General features: G+C 40.1%; 1 protein-coding gene across 1 annotated transcript in view; it reads right to left on the bottom strand.

Moving 5' to 3' along the window:
• Positions 1-2,891: 2,891 nt before the first annotated feature.
• The window catches only part of KL (klotho), a 61,305-nt gene continuing 40,206 nt past the window's right edge, over positions 2,892-23,990 (bottom strand). Inside the window, exons 4-7 of the mRNA XM_057383276.1 lie at positions 16,220-16,730; positions 11,407-11,675; positions 7,813-8,929; positions 2,892-4,106 (exon numbers count right to left, since the gene is read on the bottom strand). Of these exons, the coding sequence (XP_057239259.1) occupies positions 3,769-4,106; positions 7,813-8,929; positions 11,407-11,675; positions 16,220-16,730 (2,235 nt within the window). The 3' untranslated portion in view covers positions 2,892-3,768. The remainder of the gene's footprint in view (positions 4,107-7,812; positions 8,930-11,406; positions 11,676-16,219; positions 16,731-23,990) is intronic.

The raw sequence follows: 23,990 nt of genomic DNA, 5'->3' as shown, positions 1-23,990 counted from the left end.
GTCCCTTAATCTGACATTTACTTTCCCTAAGATGGGTAACAATGATGCCACAAACTGACTGCTTAGTGGAGAACTATGCTGACATAATTCCTTAAGCCTGAGAATAACTCTACTGGAACGAAAGAGCTGTCTAATTTATTGCAGTGTTATTATGGAATATGCTATTGCACCAAAGCACTCTTATACTGGTTACTTGCACAAACTTTCTAAATAGCAACAGTCACTTAAAAACAAAAATCAAATAACAAAAACACTTCAACTCCTAGGTCTGTTGGAAAAACATCTGCTCAGCCATCAGGCCCCAGCCATCTCCAGCAAAAGCTGGAGTTATTTATGTGGCACTGGAAAAACAAACAGCAACACAAACTCCTTGCAGAGTTATCACAACAGCCTCTCCTGAGGTACTCTGTACTTGATGCTGCAGGCAGAGAGACTGGACAGATTAAACAGTAAAATCATGTTACAATTTGTTATATTCAGTATCTTTATTTCACTTCTGAGATTGTTATAAAAACAATATAACATTCATCCTGTCATTTAACAAATACATCCCCCCCACAGCCACTCCGCACAATCTTTTCAAGAAATAAAGAGAAGAGAAATAAACCAGAAGCCTTGCACACATGTCACAAAAATATTTTTAACAGATATAATGTTTAATCTGGAGCATTGAGTAATCTGGCAACATTTCATTCTATAAACACAGTTAAAAATCAAGAAAGTCATCTACCTAAAAAAATGCACGTTGAACATGCCAAGCCCTGTTGCTCTTCAGAAAAATAAACCAATGCCCTCCACCAAGCTGTTTTGCAGCCTGAGTAGGGAGCCTCCTCTGCTCAAAACCCTTGCTACTGCCTGCATTTCTGCTCTGATGGGGATGGCAGTGCCAGATCACTGCTCTCACGTTGACAGTGAAGTGCCTCCAGCTGGACCAAAGGAGGTGATTCCCGCATCAGTTTACATAAGCACAGGGCGGCTCTCCTTGGACAGGTGCCCAATCTTTTATATTCAAGGGCTGCTTTGTTGTTAGTGAAGAGGGACTTTTTGAATGTAATTGACAGGAGACTAGCACTGTCCCCTGATTACACAAWACAAGGCACACTACAGAGGCAGAACCAGAGCATTACTTCCATCAGAACTGTATTTTCCATCCCATCATTGTGCAATTCGCTGGCCCAGGCTGCAGCACAGGCAGGATGCTTACCAGACGGCTTTGGCAACAACCRTGCCCACCTCAAGCCAGCTGTGCTCTGCAGTGATATTTAAAAACTCTTCTGGAGGCAACTACACAAAGGCTGTGTCAGTTCCATGGGTCATGGCTCCATGAGTGGATACGCTCATACAGCAACAAATTCCAGTTTACCTACAAATTCGATATCCAGCTGGTGCTATCTGCTTGTCGGTGGTTACATGTCACCCAGCCTCTCTGGGAAGAGCCTGCCAYGCCTCCCCTGTGCTGGGACTTCTGTTTCACACATTGTGCCGCACCCGGGCCATTGCACAGCACACGGCAGCAGCTGTACGGATGGGAACTGCCCGTGAAGCATCAGTTTAGGCCACTGCCCACCAGCACCCTACCCATGGCACCTGGGCGCTTTCTGGATTTGCCCTGTCCAGGCCCCCGGAGCACCCTCAAACCCAGGGGAGATGGGAACACCTGGCTCCTCAGAAACAGAGGCGCGGATGCTTTACCAACAGCAAAACACGCAACACGCATACAAAACAAACAAGTGGGGCATGACCCAGGTACAGCCTGTGCTAAATGAATGTCACTTTTTGCTAAACACCGCAAAGACATCTAACAGCTGCCAAAATGTATTGCATGGTGATTCATCGCCATGCCAGGGGGAAGTCATTCCACATTTCATACTCTCAGGGAGAGCTATTTCTTCATAATCCTCAGTGCACCAGACATCAATGCATAAATATACAGCAGTCTGAAATGTTCTCTTCTCCAGCAAGTCCTATCGGTCTATAAATTATTTTTATACATATTTTTAATACATCATCACTTATCCTGAAATGTGCACTTTAATCTCAAAACCAAACCATACATAAGTGCAGAGACCATTAAAAGACCGGATCTGGACAAATATATTAATCATTATGAGAAGATACTAATTCTTTTCTTTTTCTATACATTATTTAAGAAAAAAATCATCTTAAATTACAAATTAAAATCATATTTCATAAGTAAGTTTTAATTTACAGTACAGAATCACAGACTCATAGTGTTCAGGTTGAAAGGAACCCTAGGAGGTTATTTAGTCATCTTCTGTTAATCCAGTAGATAAACATCACATTTAATACAGCATAATCAGCTTTAGTAAATAAGTAATTCTTGATTAACACAGAGCATATTTCCTTTAAAATATTCTTTACAGTGAGTGACTTTTTATTATGATCACATAGTAATAAAAACACAATTACAACTGAAGGCAGCACAGGTCTAGAGTCAGRGAGCAGAGAAAAATGACTGTACGGCTTTATACTGAGGACCCACCGAATATAGCAATTCACAAGGCAGGCACAATTACATAGGGTTTCTTCCCATTCTCTCTAGTACTACTAATAAACAATGGTGCTAACATTTTGCTATTTTATCTTGTTGAGAGAAAAACAAGAGGCCCTCAGACATCCAGTGAGACTCTGGGAAAAAGTGCTGCCAGGTCCAGTTGCCAGCCATCCTGGGAGAGGCTTGGTCCAACAGCTACAGTCTCAGACCATGGCTGCAATAAAGTGCTGCATTATTACATCAAAATGCTGGCTTTTAAAGTCTCTGCACTCAACGCAATAGCATGCAGAGACTATCCTGCTCACTTACCACAAGTTTCCAGCAGGTAAGCAGCTGGGCAGCAGCAGTGGCAGCTGTGTGCAACTCTTTGCAGCTGCGCCATGGGTACAGGGCAAGAGGGCACAGGGTCAGGCACACAGGCTTTCTGCCATTTGTGATAGTGGAGACATTCCAGTTCCTGCTATTTGCCTTTATTTTCTGAGCAAGTCAAAGAGAAGCCCTTTCCCATCTTTTCCCAGTAGATGGCATGGCCCCTGCAAGCCCTAGATAAATCCCTCCTTTTTCCCTCCTGAGAAAGACACAGTTCCTTTAGCTGAAGCTCCCCAATGGCATCCTGAAGTCAGATGTAGTCTCAGTACTAGTTAATTAGTGATTAACTGATTTACCAAGAGTTCCCAGCAGCACAGATTCATTTCCCCCTATTCTTCCTCCTGCAACTGCTTTAAGCAAGGGTTTACTCTTTCCCCTGGCACTGCTTTCTGCAATTTTCCTCCTCTCTTTCTTCTTGGTCACAATCCCTGCTTCAGTCAGGTTCTGGCTCTGATAAAGAAATATCAGTGTTAAACCCTAATCTGGAAAAATAAAACCTTTTGTTTCAGCCCAGTCTTGGAGAATTTGACACTCAAGCTCTTCCATCACCCCATGTTTTCAAAACCTACTTTCACTGCCTAATTCAGCTGGGAGAAACCAAGAAGGGGAAAGCATCTGCTCAACCAAAGGTCCCAGGGAAAGTTGCAAGACAACTCAACTACAGSCATTAAGGACTGGTCTTAACCACATGTATTAAACCAGAGAAAATTATTTCTGGAAGCCATATGCAAGCAATAGCTTCTCAGCGCCAATATCCTGCAGTATAAGGCAATGTAAATGCCTTCCTAATGCTGAAGCAATCACAGCATTGTGCATTCTTATTACAGATTTCCCAAAAGGATACAAGAAAAAGGACAGTGAATGATGTATTCAAAGGAGAAGCTCTATTTATACCTTCTTTCTGCCCTCTTGGAAAAGTAAGTAATGAAGAATATAGCAGCAATAAAAGCAACAAATATAAAAGAGATAAAGGCTAATAATGATTTTCTGGTTCGGAAGAAGTGGCATTCAGGACACGAGGCAACCTCTTCTGGACACAGCAACTCAGGTGTTTCAGGACCAGGAAAACCATTATTGTCAATGATTTCTCTGTAATGTTTCAGAGAAGGCTTTGGTTGGTATTGATTCGCCACGTAGCTGTAGAGACCATACTTAGGGGCGGTCTTGTCATTGAAGGAATAGATAAAATACCCTTGAAGGTTAACACTATCCAAGGTGTAAGCTGCAAAAGAAAACAAAGGGTTGAAGAAACTAATCAATGTCACTTTGCATTCAAGAGCTGAACCATATGCCCACATGTAGAGGGGCAGGGAAATGTTAAACGCACATCTGCACTTCTCCCAAGATTAGGTAAAGTACATGAACATCTGTGAAGTGTTTCTCATAAAAAGTAAGAATCTGTCAGCCACTGCCAGACACTGGGATCTGTGAGTATCCTACAATTTCCTTTTGCTTGGTAAACACAGCTGTGAGTGCCTGACTGTGTTTAATGATCAGCAAGGAGCCTATCATGAAAAGATGTCTCTCTTTGTTATGTAGGAAAGAATACAGGTTTTGGGTTTCCTGCTTCTGCTTTTCTGCAGCCTGTTTTTTCTGATTGGTCCTTCTCCCTTGCAGGGCACTGAATGGGGACAGTCAAGGAACAGAGGATRTCAGGCTGCACTTCTCACTAGCAAAGGCACAATGACACCAGAAAACCATGCACTCACACTGAGGTCACATACTGGGATATCTCCAGAGCAAGGGGAAAGGTTATACAAATCACAGGCCTCTCTTGTTATTAACCCAAGTTTCTGATCCAGGATGACCTGTACTAGTCTTTATTGAGAACATGTCCGCAATCCATCCTGCTAACTCAGCTACTGGAGGAGGCCCAGCAGCTGCAGTGTTAACCTTGATCCATCCGTCCCGCTTGACAAAAAAAAAATCAATCCAAGGTAGTAAACACAAACTGTAGTACTTTATCTCTCAAAATTTCTGTTTGAACAAATTAAAGCAACATCTTCTAACAGATGAACACAGAACTGAATTTTCATATTCTCTGGAAATAATTGTTTCTGCAGCCACATGCAAGACTTTAGCACCTCTAACCTACTTTTTATGTGTAAAAAGAAATAATATTTACCTATCCTTTTACAGAGCTGCTGCCCAGGATAATTACTTGTTTTTGTAGAACTGCAGGTGGATTTAATGGTGTTACATAAATGGTTACTGCTGTTCTTTGTTTTCAACTGGCAAAGATGTACTTAAACAGAGTACAAGGCACTTCAATATACAACCTTAGTCCAAAGAATCCTGTACTAGATCCTGGAATCATTTATCTGCACAAACTTGTTGGCTCCCCTGGAACAACGTAGGTGAGCAATATTACACACACAAAAAATTCCACATCCAGCCACTGAAACCAGCTGGGGGAAGAAGGAAGAATAAGGACTTTAGGGCCATGGCACACRTGTACCAATTCCCCTACTAATCCTCTACACTGTGACACTGACATAAGGACACAAGATTTCTAATTCATCTTATTTATTGCACAGCGTCTTGCAGAAAAGAAATGCAGGTTTTGGAGAAACCTGAAACAGTTATGATGCCAAGGTTATGTAACAACAAGACAGACAAAAGTACAAGCCAAAGCAATAGAATAAAATAATGGAAAAGCTGATGGACCAAACACTATGGAGGAGTGTATGGTGTCTAAAGTGGAAGATTAAGCTTTTGGAAAAGTATTATGCCGAGTTAGGACAGACATATTTATCCATGACAAAGAAGGTGAAAATATAGGAAAGTAAGTTAATCTGAAAAACACAGGAGTTATTCACAGGCTGGAGAGAAGAGGGGAGAAAGAAGTGATTTGGGGATACTGGTACCAGAACAGCACAAAGGGCAAAGCTCTGTAAAAAAAAAAAAAAAAAAAAAAGGCATGTGTAGGTGTTCTCTTTAGTGGGAACTGGGAGAAAAGCCCATATCCACAGACACTTGGAAAACGGAAGTGCCAAGAAGACAAGCAATATAGAAAAAAAAGTTTGAAATGGTATGCCCAAATATGGCCAAGATATGTTTTTTTTTTAAAGTATAGATTTATAAAACATGCATCCAGTGCTACAAAAGGCTGGAGAATGAACTCTTGGGCACTCAATATTGATGTTCAGTAATTTGTGAAAGAGGTGAAAATTACAGAGGAGAACATTAAAGCCAACAGTTAATAAAGTGGACAGGAACTATCAGCCATCCTTCATTACCTATCTAAAGAGTGGAACAGACTATATAAAGTTTGATAAATATGAAATTTAGAAAATAAGACATTATTAATGCCAATCAGCTTAGCTTTATGAAAAAGAAAATCTTGTCAAACTAACTTGACATCTTTTTTCCTGAGATCAGCAGATCAATAAAAGTAATGATGTTTGATGTTACACACATAGAGCTTCACAAGGCAAATTATTTGGTATTATATGGCATTTGGATCAAGAAAATAGAATGTTATGAGATCAAGAGAAGCCCATAATGAACAGATTKCAACTTGTCTCAAATAGAGGTAAGAAGCAAAAGAACTAGAAATAAGTCTAGAAATATAATTGTGGGTAAGTGTCACAGTAGGTGTATTTCTACCATGGTCACGAAGATTGGCTTGACTAAGTTATTTAATGATCTTAAATATATCAGCAACCAGAAACAAATGTAAAACTTTTTCTCACAGAATTTGCAAGTATCACAAAGATTAGAGACTTAGTGTAGCAAGCTTTGCACAAGCAAGCAGCTAGCATTGGAGCATGACTAAATGTGAAGATGTCAAAGAACAATCAGACCTACTTTGGAAGAGGCAGTTCTGCTTGGGGACATGCAGGAATCTGCAACTGAGTTAAAATCTCAGTAAATCACCACAGAATCTGTGTAACCAACCTGCTGCCACAGCCAAAATGGCCAACAGCCTGCTTGCATGTAAAAAAGAGGAGGGTAAGAGGTTATGGTATACCTGCCTGAATGTGGCTGCRATAGAAACAGTGTGTCCAGGCCTGGGTGTGCGTCTCTCCTGAGGAATAGGAGCATACAGGGAAAAATTTAACAACTCACAGCTTTGATATGATGTTTAATAGAGAGGGACACAAAGAGCTTTGTCTGTATTATCTATCAAAGAGATAAATGAGAGATAGCTTTTCTTCTGTCTGCAAATACATCCACAGATAAAATACGAGTGGAAACGCACAACAAAACTKCTTAAAGATGAAGCTAAATAAATTAATAGTAGAAGTGAGATTTTTATATGTATCTATACACACACTGTGAGATTCCAAAGATTCCTCATCAGCAAAAATTATCTCATTTGTGTGTTGTGCTTTTCTGAAAAAACAGCATGTGTTGTATGACAGGATGACTCAAAATGCCTCCTTTTTGCCTTATAATTTATGAATCTTTGAAACAGAGAAAAAGACTGGTTTGTGTTCTGAATAGCAGGAAACAGTCCAGGAAATAGCATAATGAGGTAGACAGCTGAATTATTATGAAGATCACTGTTGGATAAGATCACTGTTGGATAAGATACAGTGACAGCTAGGGAACAGAACTCACATCCAGCCCTAAGGCACATCAGTGGAGAGAAGCAACAAAGCAAAACAACAGTAGAAGTGCAATAAGATGAAAATCTGACTAAATACATGTGGAACTACTCACATAACTTCTATTTAAATTTACTGAATCCATAAAGAAGTTCTTCTGCTGTCTTATGGAGAATATGAGCCAGTTCAGTGTTCCTGATGTTTAGTAACACTAACTAATCATAAATCAAGCGGAAAATTACCTGTTAAACTGCAGTAAAATCTCATATATGGAGTATTCTACGGAGACATGTCTGTTAAAGTTAAACATACTCTATCACACAGTGTTTACTAATCGTGGGATTTGTGACACATAAACCATCTGTGGTTCCTTACCTTTTAAAGCTTCATTGATGTAATTCTGTATGTAATACACTCTGAGCTTATCATGCACCATATTCTGGCCATCGTCAATCCCATTAGCCATAACATAAATTGGGACATCGCCATACTTTGATTTCACCCATTTGAGCAATTTACGCAGTCCCCAGGGCACTACCGCAGCTCTGCTGGGAGAGTGAAGCCACGTGATGTCATTGATCATCTGAACTTCAAGGTAGTGGTCATATTTTACTGCATCTTCTTTCTCTGAGCCTACAAGGGTAGTAGTGTAGTGACTCAAGGCAAAAAAATCAAATGACCCCTGTATTAACTTCTTTTCATCTTCTGAGAAATAAGGCAAGTGGAAATTATACAGGTCACCACTGTTCATTCGGTGAAGCCAGGCTCTCATCACCCCTGGGTAGTCTCCACTCCCAAAGATGGGCTCTGCAAGCCAGCCAATGTCAAACTCTAAAATTCTGTCAGCAACTTCTTGGTCATTCCTGGAAAAGGGACAAGCTGGTTCTACCCAGTCAGCTTGCAAAGCTATAGATATTTTGCCCTTCTGAGATCTCCTGAATTCTTTGTCATACATATGCCATACTTTTGCATGGGCTTTCAGCAGGTTGTGCCCTGCTGTGTACGTCAGGTTTTTCACAGATGGCTCATTCATGGTGATCCAAAATTTGACATGGTCCCCAAGACTTGTAAAGCAGAATCTGGCATACTCAACAAAAGCCTGAATGGTTTCTGTGTTTTCCCAAGCTCCATATTTGGCAAGGGAAACTGGAAGCTCTTGATTCTCAATCATAGGTTGCCATAAAGCAACAACAGGAGTTATGTTAACTCTGAGAAGTTCACTAGCAAAGCACTGATAGTAATGTACAAGTGTGTGGTTGATTAGAGAAAGGTTACCTAAAGGAAGGATTAAAGACCATTTCAATGAAAAATGGAAGTGCGTGATGTGCATTTCTTCCAGAAGAGAGATCTGGAGCCTGATAGCAGCAAAGTCAACACAGTGATGTTTGCGCTTCGAGGTGTAAACTCCATCCACCTTAATGAGCTTCTTTGTCTGGTGAACATCCCACACATAAACACTGGAGTCAAGAAACTGGGCAGGTGTCGTGTCCACCTAGGAAGAACAAGAAACACACCAGGTTCAAGCTGCTTGTTCTAGAGAGGTGGGAACATCACAACCATCAGGGAACATCACACCAGGCACAGCCTAGTGAAAGAATATCCTAAGCCAAAATATTGCATTCAGCATCTCTGATACTGGCATCTCAGGCTTATATCAATGAATTAATTTTATGTTAACAAGTGATGTCAGAAAAGCACCAAATCTATGTATCATTTTCAATCTTTCCAAACAAGTTTATGTTAATGGTCATCATGTTTATGCTTTCTCTAAGTCATTCCGGTTTCCAAGAGAAACAAGGGTTTTCTCAAGGATAAGGCACTAAGCCTGTGACAGATCTGCAGAGGAGATCTTCAGTGAACACTACAGTAATTTTTAAAATGTTTTTCTTTCAAGATTAAGAACCATCTACAGAGACACTGGCTGTTGTAAATTACCTAGTACATTCAGTTTCAAGACCACTCCCTCAATGCAGTAAAAGAAATAACAAATACAACATCATTTCTGTGTCCCGTTCCTTTCCTGACTATGACAAAAGATGAGTAATGCTCTGCACTTGATTTTTAGCACAAATTCAGTTGACAAGCAAAATTTTTCCTTTTTGGTAAAGACATCCCTTTTTATTTAATTCATACTGAAGTAATTTCCTAGTCATTTCAGCAGGCTGTTGATGTCTGAATCAATTTTTCAGGGGCCTCTGAGTAAACCCACTATATGTCACTCCAACAAAAAAAGCATTTCCTGTAAGAATTTAGGGTTTCAGATGACAGAACTGCCTTATGGCGCACAGTAACACAGTAGAAGATGAGCCTCTCAGAGTTGCTTAGAATTATACTTTCCTTTTTTAATGAACATCACCAACACAATAAGAACTAGAAAATTAAAAACTGAACTACTTAAAATAATGCACAGTGTGAAATTTCCTCATTCATACTTCGTGTAACTCTTTATAGATCCAAACCACAGGATAGTGGTACCATGGTCTTTATTTGTCCTTTTCTCYTTCTTTTTAATCTTTGGTGTGCGCCTTCCCCAAGTTCAGATTCCTTGTCCTGCCCTCTGTTTGAAAAGCAGGTGTCAGCCTACAACCAGTGTTAAAGTTGTAGCTGAGGCTTGGCAGACTGTATAAAAGAAGCTGCTGAAAAACAGTAGCTATTTTCTCTGGAGAGGTCACTGCTGTGCTTATAGGAGAAGGTAATAAAAACCAGAATTTCTAAGGGAAATTGCTTTTTTGGAGATTAGTCCCTTGTAGATTACTAAAGCATGCATTGCCACTAATACTGCGGGAATGCTGTCAAAACAGTTTTTCCACTGTGATGCATCTACAAATCAAACTACCTAAGCCTTGGAGCACAAAATGTTTGAATGCCTTTTGAAATGAAAATATTCAGCTTTGAAGGTTTTGGGAATAGGAAGGATTTTTTAGCTGTTKTTGGCTGACTGACTCCATAACTTTATAGTTGTTATTCATTCCAAAAGCAGCAATCCCATTTCCAATTCTTAATCTATCTGAGAGATTAAGGGAGGATGACTTGAGTTTTGAAAATCGGTGCATTAGGTAAGGAAGCTGCAGTATTTTTCAAGAAAACAAARCCAAATCTTACTTTTTTGAGTGAGAAAAAACAAACAAGCCTCTCACACTCTAGCCTTAAGAAAGATTCTGCTTTTGTGAAAAATGTAAACTAAAAATCCTGCTCCTAGATCAAGCCTTGTCCTTGAAATTACACCACTCTGTTGTGGTTAGAAGCTCTGCAACCCAAAATAGCATTTGAGAATTACAGAGCCAAACAGTTAAAGCAATCATATCTAAGGTACAATTTTTACTTGTTTTAAAGTCTTACAACTTGAAAAATTCTTCTGAAGTATCAAATCAGTTGAAATGAAGACTGAGAGCAGTGAACAAGATCCGTAACCTAGCTAGGTTCTATCTAGGGGCAGTGCAGGCCTCCATCAGGCAGAGTATGACATAAAATTAAATAGAAGGAATACAGAAATTTCATCTAAATCTAATACTGTTCACTTCCTTTTATATAAAATGCCCCTAAAAACAGTACCAGGATATGTATGCATAACATGTACAAACATGCCACTGGAGTTTTAAGAGTTTTCAGGAAGTTTTCCAAACATACACTTTACAGTTTAGCAGATTTAATTGACTTCCCTTTGAAAAGAACTGACTTCCCATAACTGATCAGGGAAGGTGTCCAGGGAAGACTCCTTTCCATTCCCATACATTTTTCTAAAATGTTATTTATAGTATCTCAATCTGACTGGTTCTCTTTGGACACATACAAAGCCCAGTGAAGACTGAAAGACAGTGTTTGGCACAAAAGCCTTGTACCCGTCCCCTTGCAGCACTGTGGTAATGCACAGAGAGAGTGTGGCAGAGGCACTCTATTCAGCAAATATGTCACTGTGAACTTGTGCATTGATCTGGCTGGACAGCTTGTAAGCTTTATTATCACACTCACCTGAATGTAGTTGTCAACRATTCCCCAAGCAAAGCCACAGGGAAAAATGCCTTCTATGGGCTGGTTTTCAGGCAAAGGTGGGAAGCCATTCTTTTCTATCAGCTTTTGATAGAACAAGACAGAAGATTTGGGCACCAGCTTCTTGTCATGGCTTTGAAAATCAACATAAAACAGTCCACGTCGAATGCTGTATCCCCTGTGCCACTCAAAGCCATCCAGGAGGGACCAGACTGTGTAGCCAAAGACGTTAACTCCGTCGTACCGGATAGCTGAGGAAAGAACAAACCCAAACTTATAGCAGTGCTCACTTTTCCTCTGCAGATAATACCATACCAGCAATGTTTGCAGCATTAGTGTGCAAGAACAATGCAACAGGTCAGATAAATATATCAGAGCCTTCCTCAAAGCCTGTTCAGAGAACTTACTTCAACTGTACTCAGAGAGCTGCCAGGTTATGGGTGCACTATAGAAGGCAGCAGAGGTACCTGGCTGGGCTTTAATAGAGCAATACGGACAAAGAGAAGCCGTGCAGCAGTGGTTTGAGCAGTGCTGCTCATCAGCCGTGCCAAACCTCAGTCTTAGAGCAGAGCCTGAGCCATCTGCAGCCACTGAGCCAGAGACTGCCCTGCACTGCCCTCTGCTCAGCACGCACTGCAGCTCACTCTGGGGTAACTCTTACTGCAGCACGACCCTGTATGCAAACAAAAGTTATATTCCTTTTCATCTCCTCCCCCTCCACTCCAACCACATATTGCAAAAATACCTGACAGCAAGTTTGGTGTGCACATGAATTTTTATTACCACAGGTTCTAAGAAGTGATAATGCAGAAACACTGTCTATTTGGTAATTCTGTCTCTTCACACCTTTTATGGCACAACATTTCCCTGCTTAAATACTTAAGGGTTTCTGAAAATACATATATGTTCTAGGTCAAGTGTTTGACTTCTAAGCATTACCACATACTCTGAAGGTTAATGTCAGGATCAACTAGCATCTGTTAGTATTTACCAGTATTATTTTAAGATTCCAAACGATACTCACTTTTAATTATATTAAACAATGAAATTCAACAAAATGTTCCTGCTCAAGGCTCAGCTCCAGGAACAGCACAAAGGAGTGTGCTTACTCCAATTACATAATTAGACACACCCTAATTCAGCAATGCAATTTAAGCAATGCAATTTAAGCAATGCAATTTAAGCAGATTCTTAAACACTCTTTGAACTAGTATTTGGCTCTATAGCCAGCAAAGTTTATCTTTTCTGTCAGCCCAAACTGGGTACTGACTGAACATAATATTAACCAGCCTAGTAATACTGAAAGTGCTATTTCAGGCAAGCAGAATAACAAGATCCTAATTTCCTGGCTTTACCAATGCACCTCATTACAATCAGTTATGAGGGACCACATGGATTCTTGATTATAACCCCATTTGAATCAATTAAAGGAACAATGTGGTTAAATAAGCAACAAATTTGGCCCAGTCTTTGTTAGAGGTCATCAGAAAATGTCTAAGGAAATGGAATATTTCTCCTCCTAAAGGCACCATTCTTTTGTGTTTGGCAAATGTGAGTATTTTTCTAACCTCTGCGTGCACCCACGATGACATCTGCCATACCAGCAGAGTAAAAGCCAGCACAGGTCCACTATGGGAACCAGTCTCAGTGAGAATTTCTTTGAACAGGATCCTACCCTTCTGTAAGTCATCACACAGCACTCCCACACTTCCTGAGCACCTTGTAAAAAACCTCCTTGAATCCTTTATTAAAAATGTATTAAGTGCCACCTAGGAAAGAAGCAACTTAAAAAATGTTTGGAAGTTCCAAGTCTGGATGTCTCAAACACAGTATCCCACACAGATTGCATATTACTGGGAAACCACAATGAAAATTAGAATGTTTTGGGGTTTTTTTTTTTCCTGTGTGTCTCTCTTCTTTATGTCTGTTGGTGACCAAACCAGGCTGACTGAAACCTAAACGATCCTTGCTTTGGAAACTGAGTGTCCTTGTCCATATCATCATAAGTGACTCATGTCCTGAGCAACACCCCCAGAATGCCCAGAAGTATGATACTGTACAGACCAGAACTCTGCCAGAACTGGCTTAAAAATTAAACAGCAGTTCAGCTCATGCTCTGTTTAGCTCAAAAGTATAGAAATCATGCAAGGAAAGATGGCAGACCCATAAGTATCAAATACAGATCTTTAAAACCCTTGGCTCACCTGCTCTCCAAACCCAGTACCTGAAGGTAATGTGATTGAAGCCCTCATCCTCTGCTTCCATCTCCAAGGTGCCCAAGATCTATATTTTGCCTCTGGACATACCTGAGAATAGCGCGGACCTGTCAGGAGCCTGGCCGTTCCTTTTCTCCTTAAGACTCTCTGAATTCAGAGCCAGCACCTCCACAGACAATGATCTGACCTACACTAGTCATCATGACCCAGAGGAGCTTGGACACCTTCCCAGGCAACATGTTCAGCTTTACAAGGCACAATCCTTCTGTTTGTTGCACCACAGACAGAGAAGGGAAGTGAAAATGACCCCAAAGTAAGTGGTGAGATACCCATACATGGGAGAAGACATCTCCAAACAATTAACAGCTCTAATTAATACTTAACTTCATATTACAGCTCTATTTATTCTAATCAACCCTAAATAGTACCTGAAAGAAAAAAGGAGAAAAAAAATACCAAAAATAGCAACTGGGTTGTGAATCCTGAATAGAGATTCTTTCCCACAGGAAAATTAAAAAATTATTTTAAAAAAATATAGAGAGTTTGTTTACAGCATGCAGTGTCAGAAGGGACATCTACATCAGCCCTTCAAGTGAAATCAGGAACACACTTGTGCAAATCTCCCTCATCATTTTCCAATTTGCGCAGTGGGTCTCATGATGCGTGGCCTGGGTTCCTTTGGGGTGAAATGAATCCAGAAATGGGCTTCAGAAATACATACAGTGTGTACTGTACCTGGCCCTCAACACCAATTCTCTTTTACTTTATAGGCTTGCTCCTACTGGGCTGAACTTGTTAATGTAGATGCAGAAATAAGCAGTTCTGTCTGAACAGGGCATACACACAGCCAGGCAAAGATACTGGACAGATCTAGCAGGCAGCAAAATCACATTTTGCGGCCCCATGTCTAAATTAATTATCCTTGCTCTACAGTGCTACAACTCCAGTGTTATTTACTGCCCCTTCACCATTGGAGTGAATCTCATGGTAAGTATCTCAAAAATCTTCATATTACAGTGMTTTATTGCACTGGAGAGACATACCCTACATCTCTCAGAGAGAAAGCATGTGCCTTTGTCTTTGGTTTTTATGCTGTCCAACAATTCTGCTCATAGCCAGCACAATGCCTTTTGTGATTCATTCTCAAGTAAATTCCCCATGGTATTGCACAGACAACTTTGGTATTTACACTAGATTTTGCAGATACTATCAGCAGATTTGGGTGCAAAACTTCCCATTTTATGATATTGAAGTCCCTTCCACAGACCAAGTCTGTCTCTGCTTTCTTTGTTATTTCTTTTTCTATAAAAGGTCTAGCCAAGTGCCAGTATCTTATGACAAGTCTGTCATACAGCTGTTGTTGCTGTTATTATTATTTGAGTGATGCAACAAAAGGAAAGACACTTTGTAAATTGAGATTGGTTCCACCCAGCTGTGATTAAAAGACAGATCCATGCATGTATTTTCAGCAATTTAAAAACCAAGCAGAAATAGGGGCAACTGGACTATGAAGATGAGCTCTTCATCCAACTTTATGCAAATTAGTGATACTGTACTTGCAACAGTTAGCATTACTGTTTTGCTTCCATTCTTTTATTTTGTTTCCACTAGCTCAGGTATTTATTCACCTTTTAATTTATTTGCAATAATTAGGTTTCTGGAATAGCAGATTAAACCAATTTTGGAGTTCTCTGCATCTTTATTACCGCTGAGAATAAAATGAAAGCTATTTTTACTCACCCACCCACCATATGAAAATGGCAATGTAACACAATGTCTATCTCATCTGAACTAACAGCTACAATAATACTCTTTAAAAAAAGAACAGTAAACTGCAGACAAGTAAACCACTTAATAAACTGTAAATTAAGAAATTAAAAGACAATGAAAGTGGAAATGGAAACCCAAACAACTTATTGATGACTACTAGGATTGAAAAAATGTTTTGCCACAAGGAAACAGGAAAACAGAAAATAAGTCTTATCTAAGGTGGTGTATTTTTCTTACTGTTTGGCAAAAATAATAGGCTAGAAAATGAAATTATTTTGATTATAACCTCAACCATTCAGTTATTTAACTAATATAAATCCAAATTACTGTGACTGATGGCCACAGCTGTACGAATGTAAAATTTGTGCAAGGGCAAGATGCAGAATGAGCAGGTTCTAATTTTTCATTTTAAAACATACTATTTCAGCCTTATGGGTTTTTTTCAGAGGAATTCCTATTGCATAATATTTACCTTCCCAAATATATATTCTTATATTTTGTACCTATGCATTCAGATAAGGAAAGCCACTCTTAATATATAACACAGTAAATTCTCATAAGTCCACTGAGAATATAGTTCACATGTCTTGCAGTCCCACCACAGACAGTGCAAGTTTTTGTAACATGCAAATATGAACATTCTTTGAGAAAAGAACAAACCCAGGAAAGGGATTTGAAGTCTCATTTCACAAGTGCCAAGATGAATGCTAAAGACTAAAGTCAGTTTTCAGCCTGGTGCTTTAAGACATCTCTGCAGGCCATATTGCCTACCATTTATTAATCATGTATTAATATAAAGTAAGTCCTACCTTTTAAAGTTTCCATAATGAACTTCTTGAGATAGTAAATGTATTTGGCATCATCTCTCTTGGTGGTACCAGAAACGAACCAGCTGTTCTCCACAAGGAATATCTGGGGGTTGTTATATTCACTCTTTATCCAGTAAAGAAGCTGCCTCAAGCTTATTGATTCCAGCTGCTGGAATTTCATGTGGGAGTCCAAAAGCTGGAAACTCAGGGTAGCTCCAAAAGAAAGAGCAAAAAAGTCTGCTGTTGCCTTGATATACTTCTTCTCAGCCTCGCTGAATTCAGGCAACAGAGATGAGAGGTAGCTCCTCATGCTCTCTGGATAGTCACCATCAATAAATATGGGCTTAGCAAACCATCCAAGCACAAAATCAAGGGATTTCTGGCATTCTTTTATGTTCTTTTCAGTCATTCGTTGAGGTTTTATCCAGTGGGAGCTAAGGGCAATGGACACCTTTCCTCTTTGAGCTGGACGAAAATGGTCATTGTAGAGATGCCAGACTTTAGCATGGGCCTGTGGAAAAGAAAGACTGTAATTAATGGACCCAAAAATCCTCTTTAAGTAACACAATTATTCTTTAGTACTGGGACTCAGTCTTATTCATTCATCAACAGTTTACAATACCTAGATTAACTTTTAATACCATATGTCAACTAGAAATGGCTAGGTTTTTGGGGAAAAGAGCATCTCAGTTTTCCACAAGATACAATTCCAGGCACTGAACACACTTCTGGTTTATTAGCGTCTATTACTCAGTTCAGACATATTGCCAGTATTTTTATTATATAGCAAAAATGAAAGTGCATTTAACCAAACATGTTTTAATTTTTTTTTTTCGTTACAGGAATACCACTTTATCTGCAGATTCACAGATCTATAAAGAAGAATCTTAAGACCCACCCAGATCTCTGAAACAATACAAAACAAACACCCCTGAGCTTAATACTCTTTGAATCAGAATATACAATACAGGAATATAGAACTACCAATCCGGATTTTAAAAAATCTGGTGAAAAACAATTTACCACAGGTCCTGAAAAATTATTCAAATAATCCAATTTAATCTATTAAAATTTACTATCTACACCTAGCATCAGACTTTTAGCACTTGTCTTGGTATAATTTTATCTTTTACTGTAAGAACATATTTTCTACCAAATTTCTTTTCTGAGATCTTACAGAGTCAGTTGAAACCGTTTCTTGATGTTCCCTTTGAAAGCTAAATAGATTAAGTTCCTAAAGCCTTGCATTATCTTCAGGCATTACCTCCAAGCTCTTTAACCATTCTCACTGCTCTCCTCTGATTCTCTTTCAATTTGTCATCATCTGTCTTAAACTGCAGAGGCAGAATTGGACATAATATGCCAGTGACAGTTTTGCCAGCAGCAAAACCAGAGACAATTTAACACACTATTTCTGCTTATGTGGCCATAGAATTGTACTGTAAGTATATGCACATCTAAACTACATATCTCCAGAGCCCTTCACCATCTAAAACATATCTTTGCTTTGAACCTGGCTTATCAAAGAATTTTGACTGCTCTGTGAATCAATATCCCATCTTTTGTAATCTATACACTAGTAGAAATTGTCTTTTTTTTTTCCTACATCATTGCTAAAAAGGWAAAAATATGAGATTTGACAACACACAGATGGGAGAGTAGCCAATATGACAGAGTTGTGTGCAGCCCTCCAGAAGGACCTCGAGAGGTTGGACAGATGTGCAGAGAAGAACTGTCTGAAGTTCCAGAAAGGCAAATACAGGCTGGGGGCCAACCTGGTGGAAAGCAGCTCTGCGGAAAAGGACCTGGGTGTCGGAACAACCATTTGTCAGGCGATGGGAGAAATGCACAACGACCACTTGATCTGGCAAAATCTCTCATTTATTGTGCGCACAACAACGGCTTATATAGCTACACTTCCTAACGGTAATAACTGTTTATTCCAACATTTCCTAACGATAATAACAGTAACTTAACGTTTATCAACACCTGCTAACGATATATATTGCCTTTTATGGCAACTCTGCTGTTACAGGTCTCACGCGCTGACTCCCTTGTACCATTAGATACATTAACAGGTCTAGCGGTCACGAGGGTTCACGGGACAGGGACCTACTGCAGCTGTTACTGCAGCTGCCACTCGTGGCTAACGATGGCCAACAGCTCAGACAGTTCCAGAATATTCACAGGCCCTTTATCCCGCAACCAAGCCTTGGACAGGCTTCCCACACCTGGGGGTCTTGGTGGACAAGCTGTCCAAGAGCCAGCAGCGTTCTTGTGGCCCAGAATGCCGTTGGTGTCCTGGCGCGGATTAGGATGGATGAGCAGTGCCAGCAGGTCAAGGGAGATGATCCTGCCCCACTGTTCAGTCCTGGTGAGGCCATGTCTGCAGTGCCATGTCCAGTTCTGGGCTCCTCAGGACCAGAGAAACAGGGAGCACCTGGAGCAAGTCCAGCAGATGGGAACGAGGATGGCTGGGGGACTGGAGAATCTCTCTTATGAGGAAATGCTGAGGGAGCTGGGCCTGTTTTAGCCTTGAGAAGAAATAACTGAGGTGAGACTTTATCAATGTCTGTAAATATCCAAAAGAGAGTGCAAAGAGGATGGAGCCAGGCTCTTCTCAGTGATGCCCAGCAATAGGACAAGAGGCAACAGGCACAAACTGATGCACAGGAAGTTTCACCTGAATATAAGGAAGACAATTTTTATTGTACAGATCACCAAGCAGTGGAATAGGCTGCCCAGAGGGATTGTGGAGTCTCCCTCACTGGAGATATTCAAGAACCATCTGGATGCGATCCTGTGCAATGAGATCCAGCATGACCCTRCTTGAGCAGGGAGGCTGCTGGACAGGATGAACCACTGTGGTCCTTTCCAGCATGACCCATCCTGTGATTCTGTAATTCTGAGATCTACTCATTAGAATAAAACCTACCTAATAAACTCTACTAACGGTTTACAGCTGCATTTTGAGAGTCATCACTTAGTATTTGTTCCCATGTGCTGTGATGACAGGAACCTCCAGTCTGGCCATACAGCATCACAGATCCAATGAACACATATGACAGACTATTAATCAAAATGTCAAATGCATTTTTAGCCCGCCCTGGAACATAAACCATATAGAACACCTTATAATTCTACTCCATGCAGTTGGCATGTTGGCAAATTTTATCATTGATTTATTGATAGCTGCTGTTCAGAATTTTTTTTTTCATACATTCTTACCATTTAAGCTTTGAAGTACAATCATTTCAGTTGACAGAATTACTAGGACTATCATTCTTGACATCAACATTGTTAATTACCCAGGAAAATAATGAATTCTACCCTTTTACTGCTCTAGCAGAATTTTAATTACCACAGCTGGGAGAAAAACCACTGGAAGTAAAGGACACCTAAAGGCAAGATCAATAATCAAGGCTCAGTTCAGCAGCCCCCATACAGAAACCTGCTGCCTTTGAGTCATCCTGGGGTGTATAAAACATCTCAACAGATCTGACACAGGCCCTACAGGAGACAAGACGCACACCCTTTCAGAGTGGTCACAAAAGCTCAAAGAGAACAACCTTGGAAACTGTGAATCACAGTCCACATGCGTGTGTGTATCTGAATCAAGCTCTCAGTGGCAAACTTGAGCATACAGGCTCCCATTTGTAATACACCAATAGATCCAATAAACATRATGCAACCTGACCATCTGTCTGTATTAACACAATGGGCTTTAATGCTAATGAGAAACTACAGTAACCACTTCCAAGTCTCATGCCAAAAATGAGAGCTGACCTAAGTCCAGACTTCATTTTATTTTACACCGAAGATCTGTTACCCTGAGGAAACAGCAAAAGACATTAAGTATTTGGGACAACACCCAATATTGTAAATATGAATTTTAAAATGGCATTGGGAACAAATTTGTGACCACCTGCAACTCAAATTCACACACAGGAATTTTCCCTTATAAGGGGGTTGTATATTTTTCCTCTGTTGGACATGACTGATCTCCAGTGTGCCATCTCAAATGTTAAGATACCACCATGCACACCCTAAAACACATAATTTCACCTCTGCCATCTTCCTTTGAAAGTATGCTGCCCACCCCAAAACTCCTTGAGGACGGTGGAGGGAGGACATTCCCCAGAACTCTTGGCCCTCCCAAGAGGAGAGAGATCTTCCAGCATTTTAGTAGCTTTGGATCTACCATGAAGAAAGAAGGAAAGGAATTCTACAGATTATCCCTCTGCATGCATAAGGAGGTGCTGTTTACTCCCTCGCTGTAATGAAAAAAGATGGAAGTGTAGCAATGTGGGATAATCTCACTCAATTTTACTTTCTAAGCAAGTTACCTGGTCTGCCTCTACAGAAAATGAGAAGACTGCTGTGTAAGATATGACGTGTGAGTCACTCTTTGGGATTCCATCTCTCTCTATTGATGAAAGACAAAACCTGTTACTCAGTTTAGACAAGACACATTCTATAGGCAGATGAAAGCTGGCAAGAAGAAGCCTACTTAAATGCCTGCCCTCTGGAGTGTGCATGAAGTGGAATTATATTATTTCCAYTTAAAAAATGCTAAACATAGAAAACAGTGCATTAAAGTCTCCAGGCTGTGTGGATGTAGATTAATGAAGCAGTCAAAATTGCATACAAACAAAGCTGGAAGAAGCCAGTGACAAAGCAGAGACCCTATACAGAAATCTGGAACAGAATTAATTTGCTTAAAATTAGGAGGTTAATACAGTTTTAGATATTTCAGAGCATTCCAGCCCAAATTCCAGTCAGTTTCAGAAAGCTGTGAGTCTCCTAGTAAATCCTAAATCACATCTCTTAGTTCCACAGAGACATCTGGGATACTCGAGAAGATGTCAAAGGATAATTTGCACCTATACCTTTCTTCAGGCAAATGAGTTCTACTTTTAGGGTGGGACTCCTTTTGGGCTGAAGACAACCTMATATTTCACAGTCTACATGTAAGCCCAAGCTCCAATTACCGGCAGTGGAGATCTCTGGCTCCACCAGCTCCCTAACACAACCAACTAGTTGCCACTGCAGAAAAATAAAGACTCAGAATTTCCATGCAGATGACCTGAATAACCTGTGAAGGGTCAAACACATTTCCAAGAGAAAAAAAAAAAAAGCCTGCAATGTCACAGCATGGGTTAGGTCCTACCAAAGTCCTGCAGTGATAGCAGAAGTAATTCAAAACAGACACACAATCTGACAAAGTCCCTTCTGTGTCAGAGACTGCCCACTCTACAGCAGGACAGATGTATCCAGTCCAAGAACCACGATGTGGAGGCCAAAAGCCGGTACTGCGGCCTTGCAGGTTCTGAATCTGAAATTCAGCCGATAATAATGTACCCATGAGTTCTGGAAAAACAAAAGGGAGTCTGAAAGTCTGGATGGAGGAGGACAAGATAGACGAGGATGTTACCAAAGCAATGCGACTGAGCAGCCTTGACTGCCTCTGGGAAAAGGAGAATGGAATGTTGAAGAAGAGCAGTTAAATAGGGCAGATGCCAAAGACAGAGCAAAATCGCGAGAATTAATGACACCGCAGCTTTTACAACACACCAATCATATGCTGACGAGTAGAGAAGGGGCTGATAACTAGCCACTAGACAATTGCCATTTATGTGGAAGACTTAGCATACACCTGTTGCTAAATAGATAAAAGCGGCTCAGCCCCATAATAAAGCGGTCAGTCGGTCTGTGTCTGTTTGTGTGTTTTGCTCGTTACTTTTGTGTCGTGTTGTCCATCTCTACTGCGACACCACGAGGTGAAGTCAATGTGGTAATACAAAGACATTTGTTTGGATGACTATGCCTCTAAATTTCTGCCCGTTATCATTAAAATCTTCCTGAGTCTGGCACATGATAATGGATCATTCTACAAGTTCTCAGTATTTACATCTACCATGATGCATAACCTTCAACAAGAGCAAATCAAGAATTATAATTGGGAACATCACTATTCCATAATTTCTGTTCATTCCTCCAGAACAAGTTTTCTCAATTTTAAGATTCTGTGTCTTCTGAACCAATAATAACACCATTCATTTCACAAATAAACTGCACTTACACCTTGCTCTCCCACTCAGATGAATTATCCTGTTTTAACTCTCTACTTGCACATTAATGAAACTGAATTAATGAAACTGAAGAGGAAAGTGCTACTGCACTTGGCATTGGTGAGGAGGCACCTCAAATCCTGTGTTCCATTTTGGGCTCATCAATAAAAGAAAAAAAGCATTGAAGGGCTGGAGTGGCCAGAGAAGGGTAGTGGAGCTGGGGAAGGGTCTGGAGCACAAAGCTGACAAGGAGCTGCTGAGGGAGCTGTTTAGCCTGGAGAAACTGAGGCACTGGGAGGACCTTATCATTCACTACAACCACCTGAAAGGAGGGTGCAGTGAGGTGAAGGTCAGTCTCTTCTCCCATGTAACACATGACAGGACAAGAGGAAATGACCTCGAGTTGCACCTGGGAAGGTTTAGATTGGATAGAGGGGGAAATGTTGTCATTRAAAGAGTTTTTAAGCCCTGGCAGAGACTGCCCAGAGAGGATAGTTTTTTCCAACCTAAATGAATCTATGATTCTATGATTTAGCAATACAAAGAGAAGAGTTAATTGGAAAGTTAATTGTACAAAGAGGTTTTGATTACTAGAAACTGGGCTGATGTACCTGCAACAAACAACACTATTCAGTCCTACATCAAAGGCCTTTCTGAAATGGAAATAAATATTTGAAATGACAATATGTATTAGTCACCATGCGCCTTGTACGAGGAAGGAGAAAATGTGTTTTTTCACCTATATCACCAAAAATAAGTATTTTAATCAAAAGCAGCAACAAAAGGATGACACATTTCATATAAGTTTCACCTTTAGATCCTAAGTTGGTTTTACCCACACAGTCTTTGGGCAAACATTCTCTTTGACAATCAAGTTATATTCTTAATACTGAGTAACAGATATAGGTATGCAGAAATTTCTGAAGGTTTTTCCCATATTTCAAAATTAGTAAAATAACTTCATATATAAAGTATAGGACTTTTCTAGATGTTAGTTATGTAGTTACTTTGCTTGTCCCCAGTAATTCTGCCCCAAGTTTTATTTTTAGAGTCTGTTAGCCAACATTACCAAAGATGATCAATTCAACTAATTTGGTAATTTTGACCAATCTCAACAACCTGGCAGTAGAATTAGGCTTATAAATGGTAGGTAGAACACCAAGTGAACATTTTTCAGTCCGCAACCACACAATGTAAAATGTGCTAGAATTACAGCTCTACTCATGCATCTGAACTACACTCTTTGTTCCTTTCTCAATACATGTTAGTCACTGGTTTTCACACTGTGCTGGTCATTGAAACATTCTGATGCCTCATGAACATCAATGAATTTATGGCAGCAACACATATGGCCAAAGCAATATCATTACTATTTTAAGAATTTGCAACAGAGAGATATTACAACAGAAGAAGAAGAAGAAAAGAAGAATGCACATAAGAAGAAAAATTAAACCAGATACCTCAAGTCATAGAGCAGTGTATTAACTCCAGAGTAAGTGCCTCTGTTCGATGTGGTACTCACCTCAACAGGAAAAGCAGCCAAGAAAACATTAAGTATTTGWGTGAAGGCACAGTGGCTAGATAGAACATTGTTTTTCCTCATCATAGGCAAAACAGAGCTCTGCTTGATGCCTGATGATTTTTGCTTTTCCTTTTTACACTTTCTGTACCCTCTATGCGTCCACCTGTACCCCCTAGCC

This window comes from Malurus melanocephalus, unplaced genomic scaffold (genome assembly GCF_030028575.1).
Source record: "Malurus melanocephalus ecotype Western Australia unplaced genomic scaffold, MMel_1.1 scaffold_619, whole genome shotgun sequence".
In the NCBI taxonomy this organism is placed as follows: domain Eukaryota; kingdom Metazoa; phylum Chordata; class Aves; order Passeriformes; family Maluridae; genus Malurus; species Malurus melanocephalus.
This window is presented reverse-complemented; position numbering and strand designations above follow the sequence as displayed.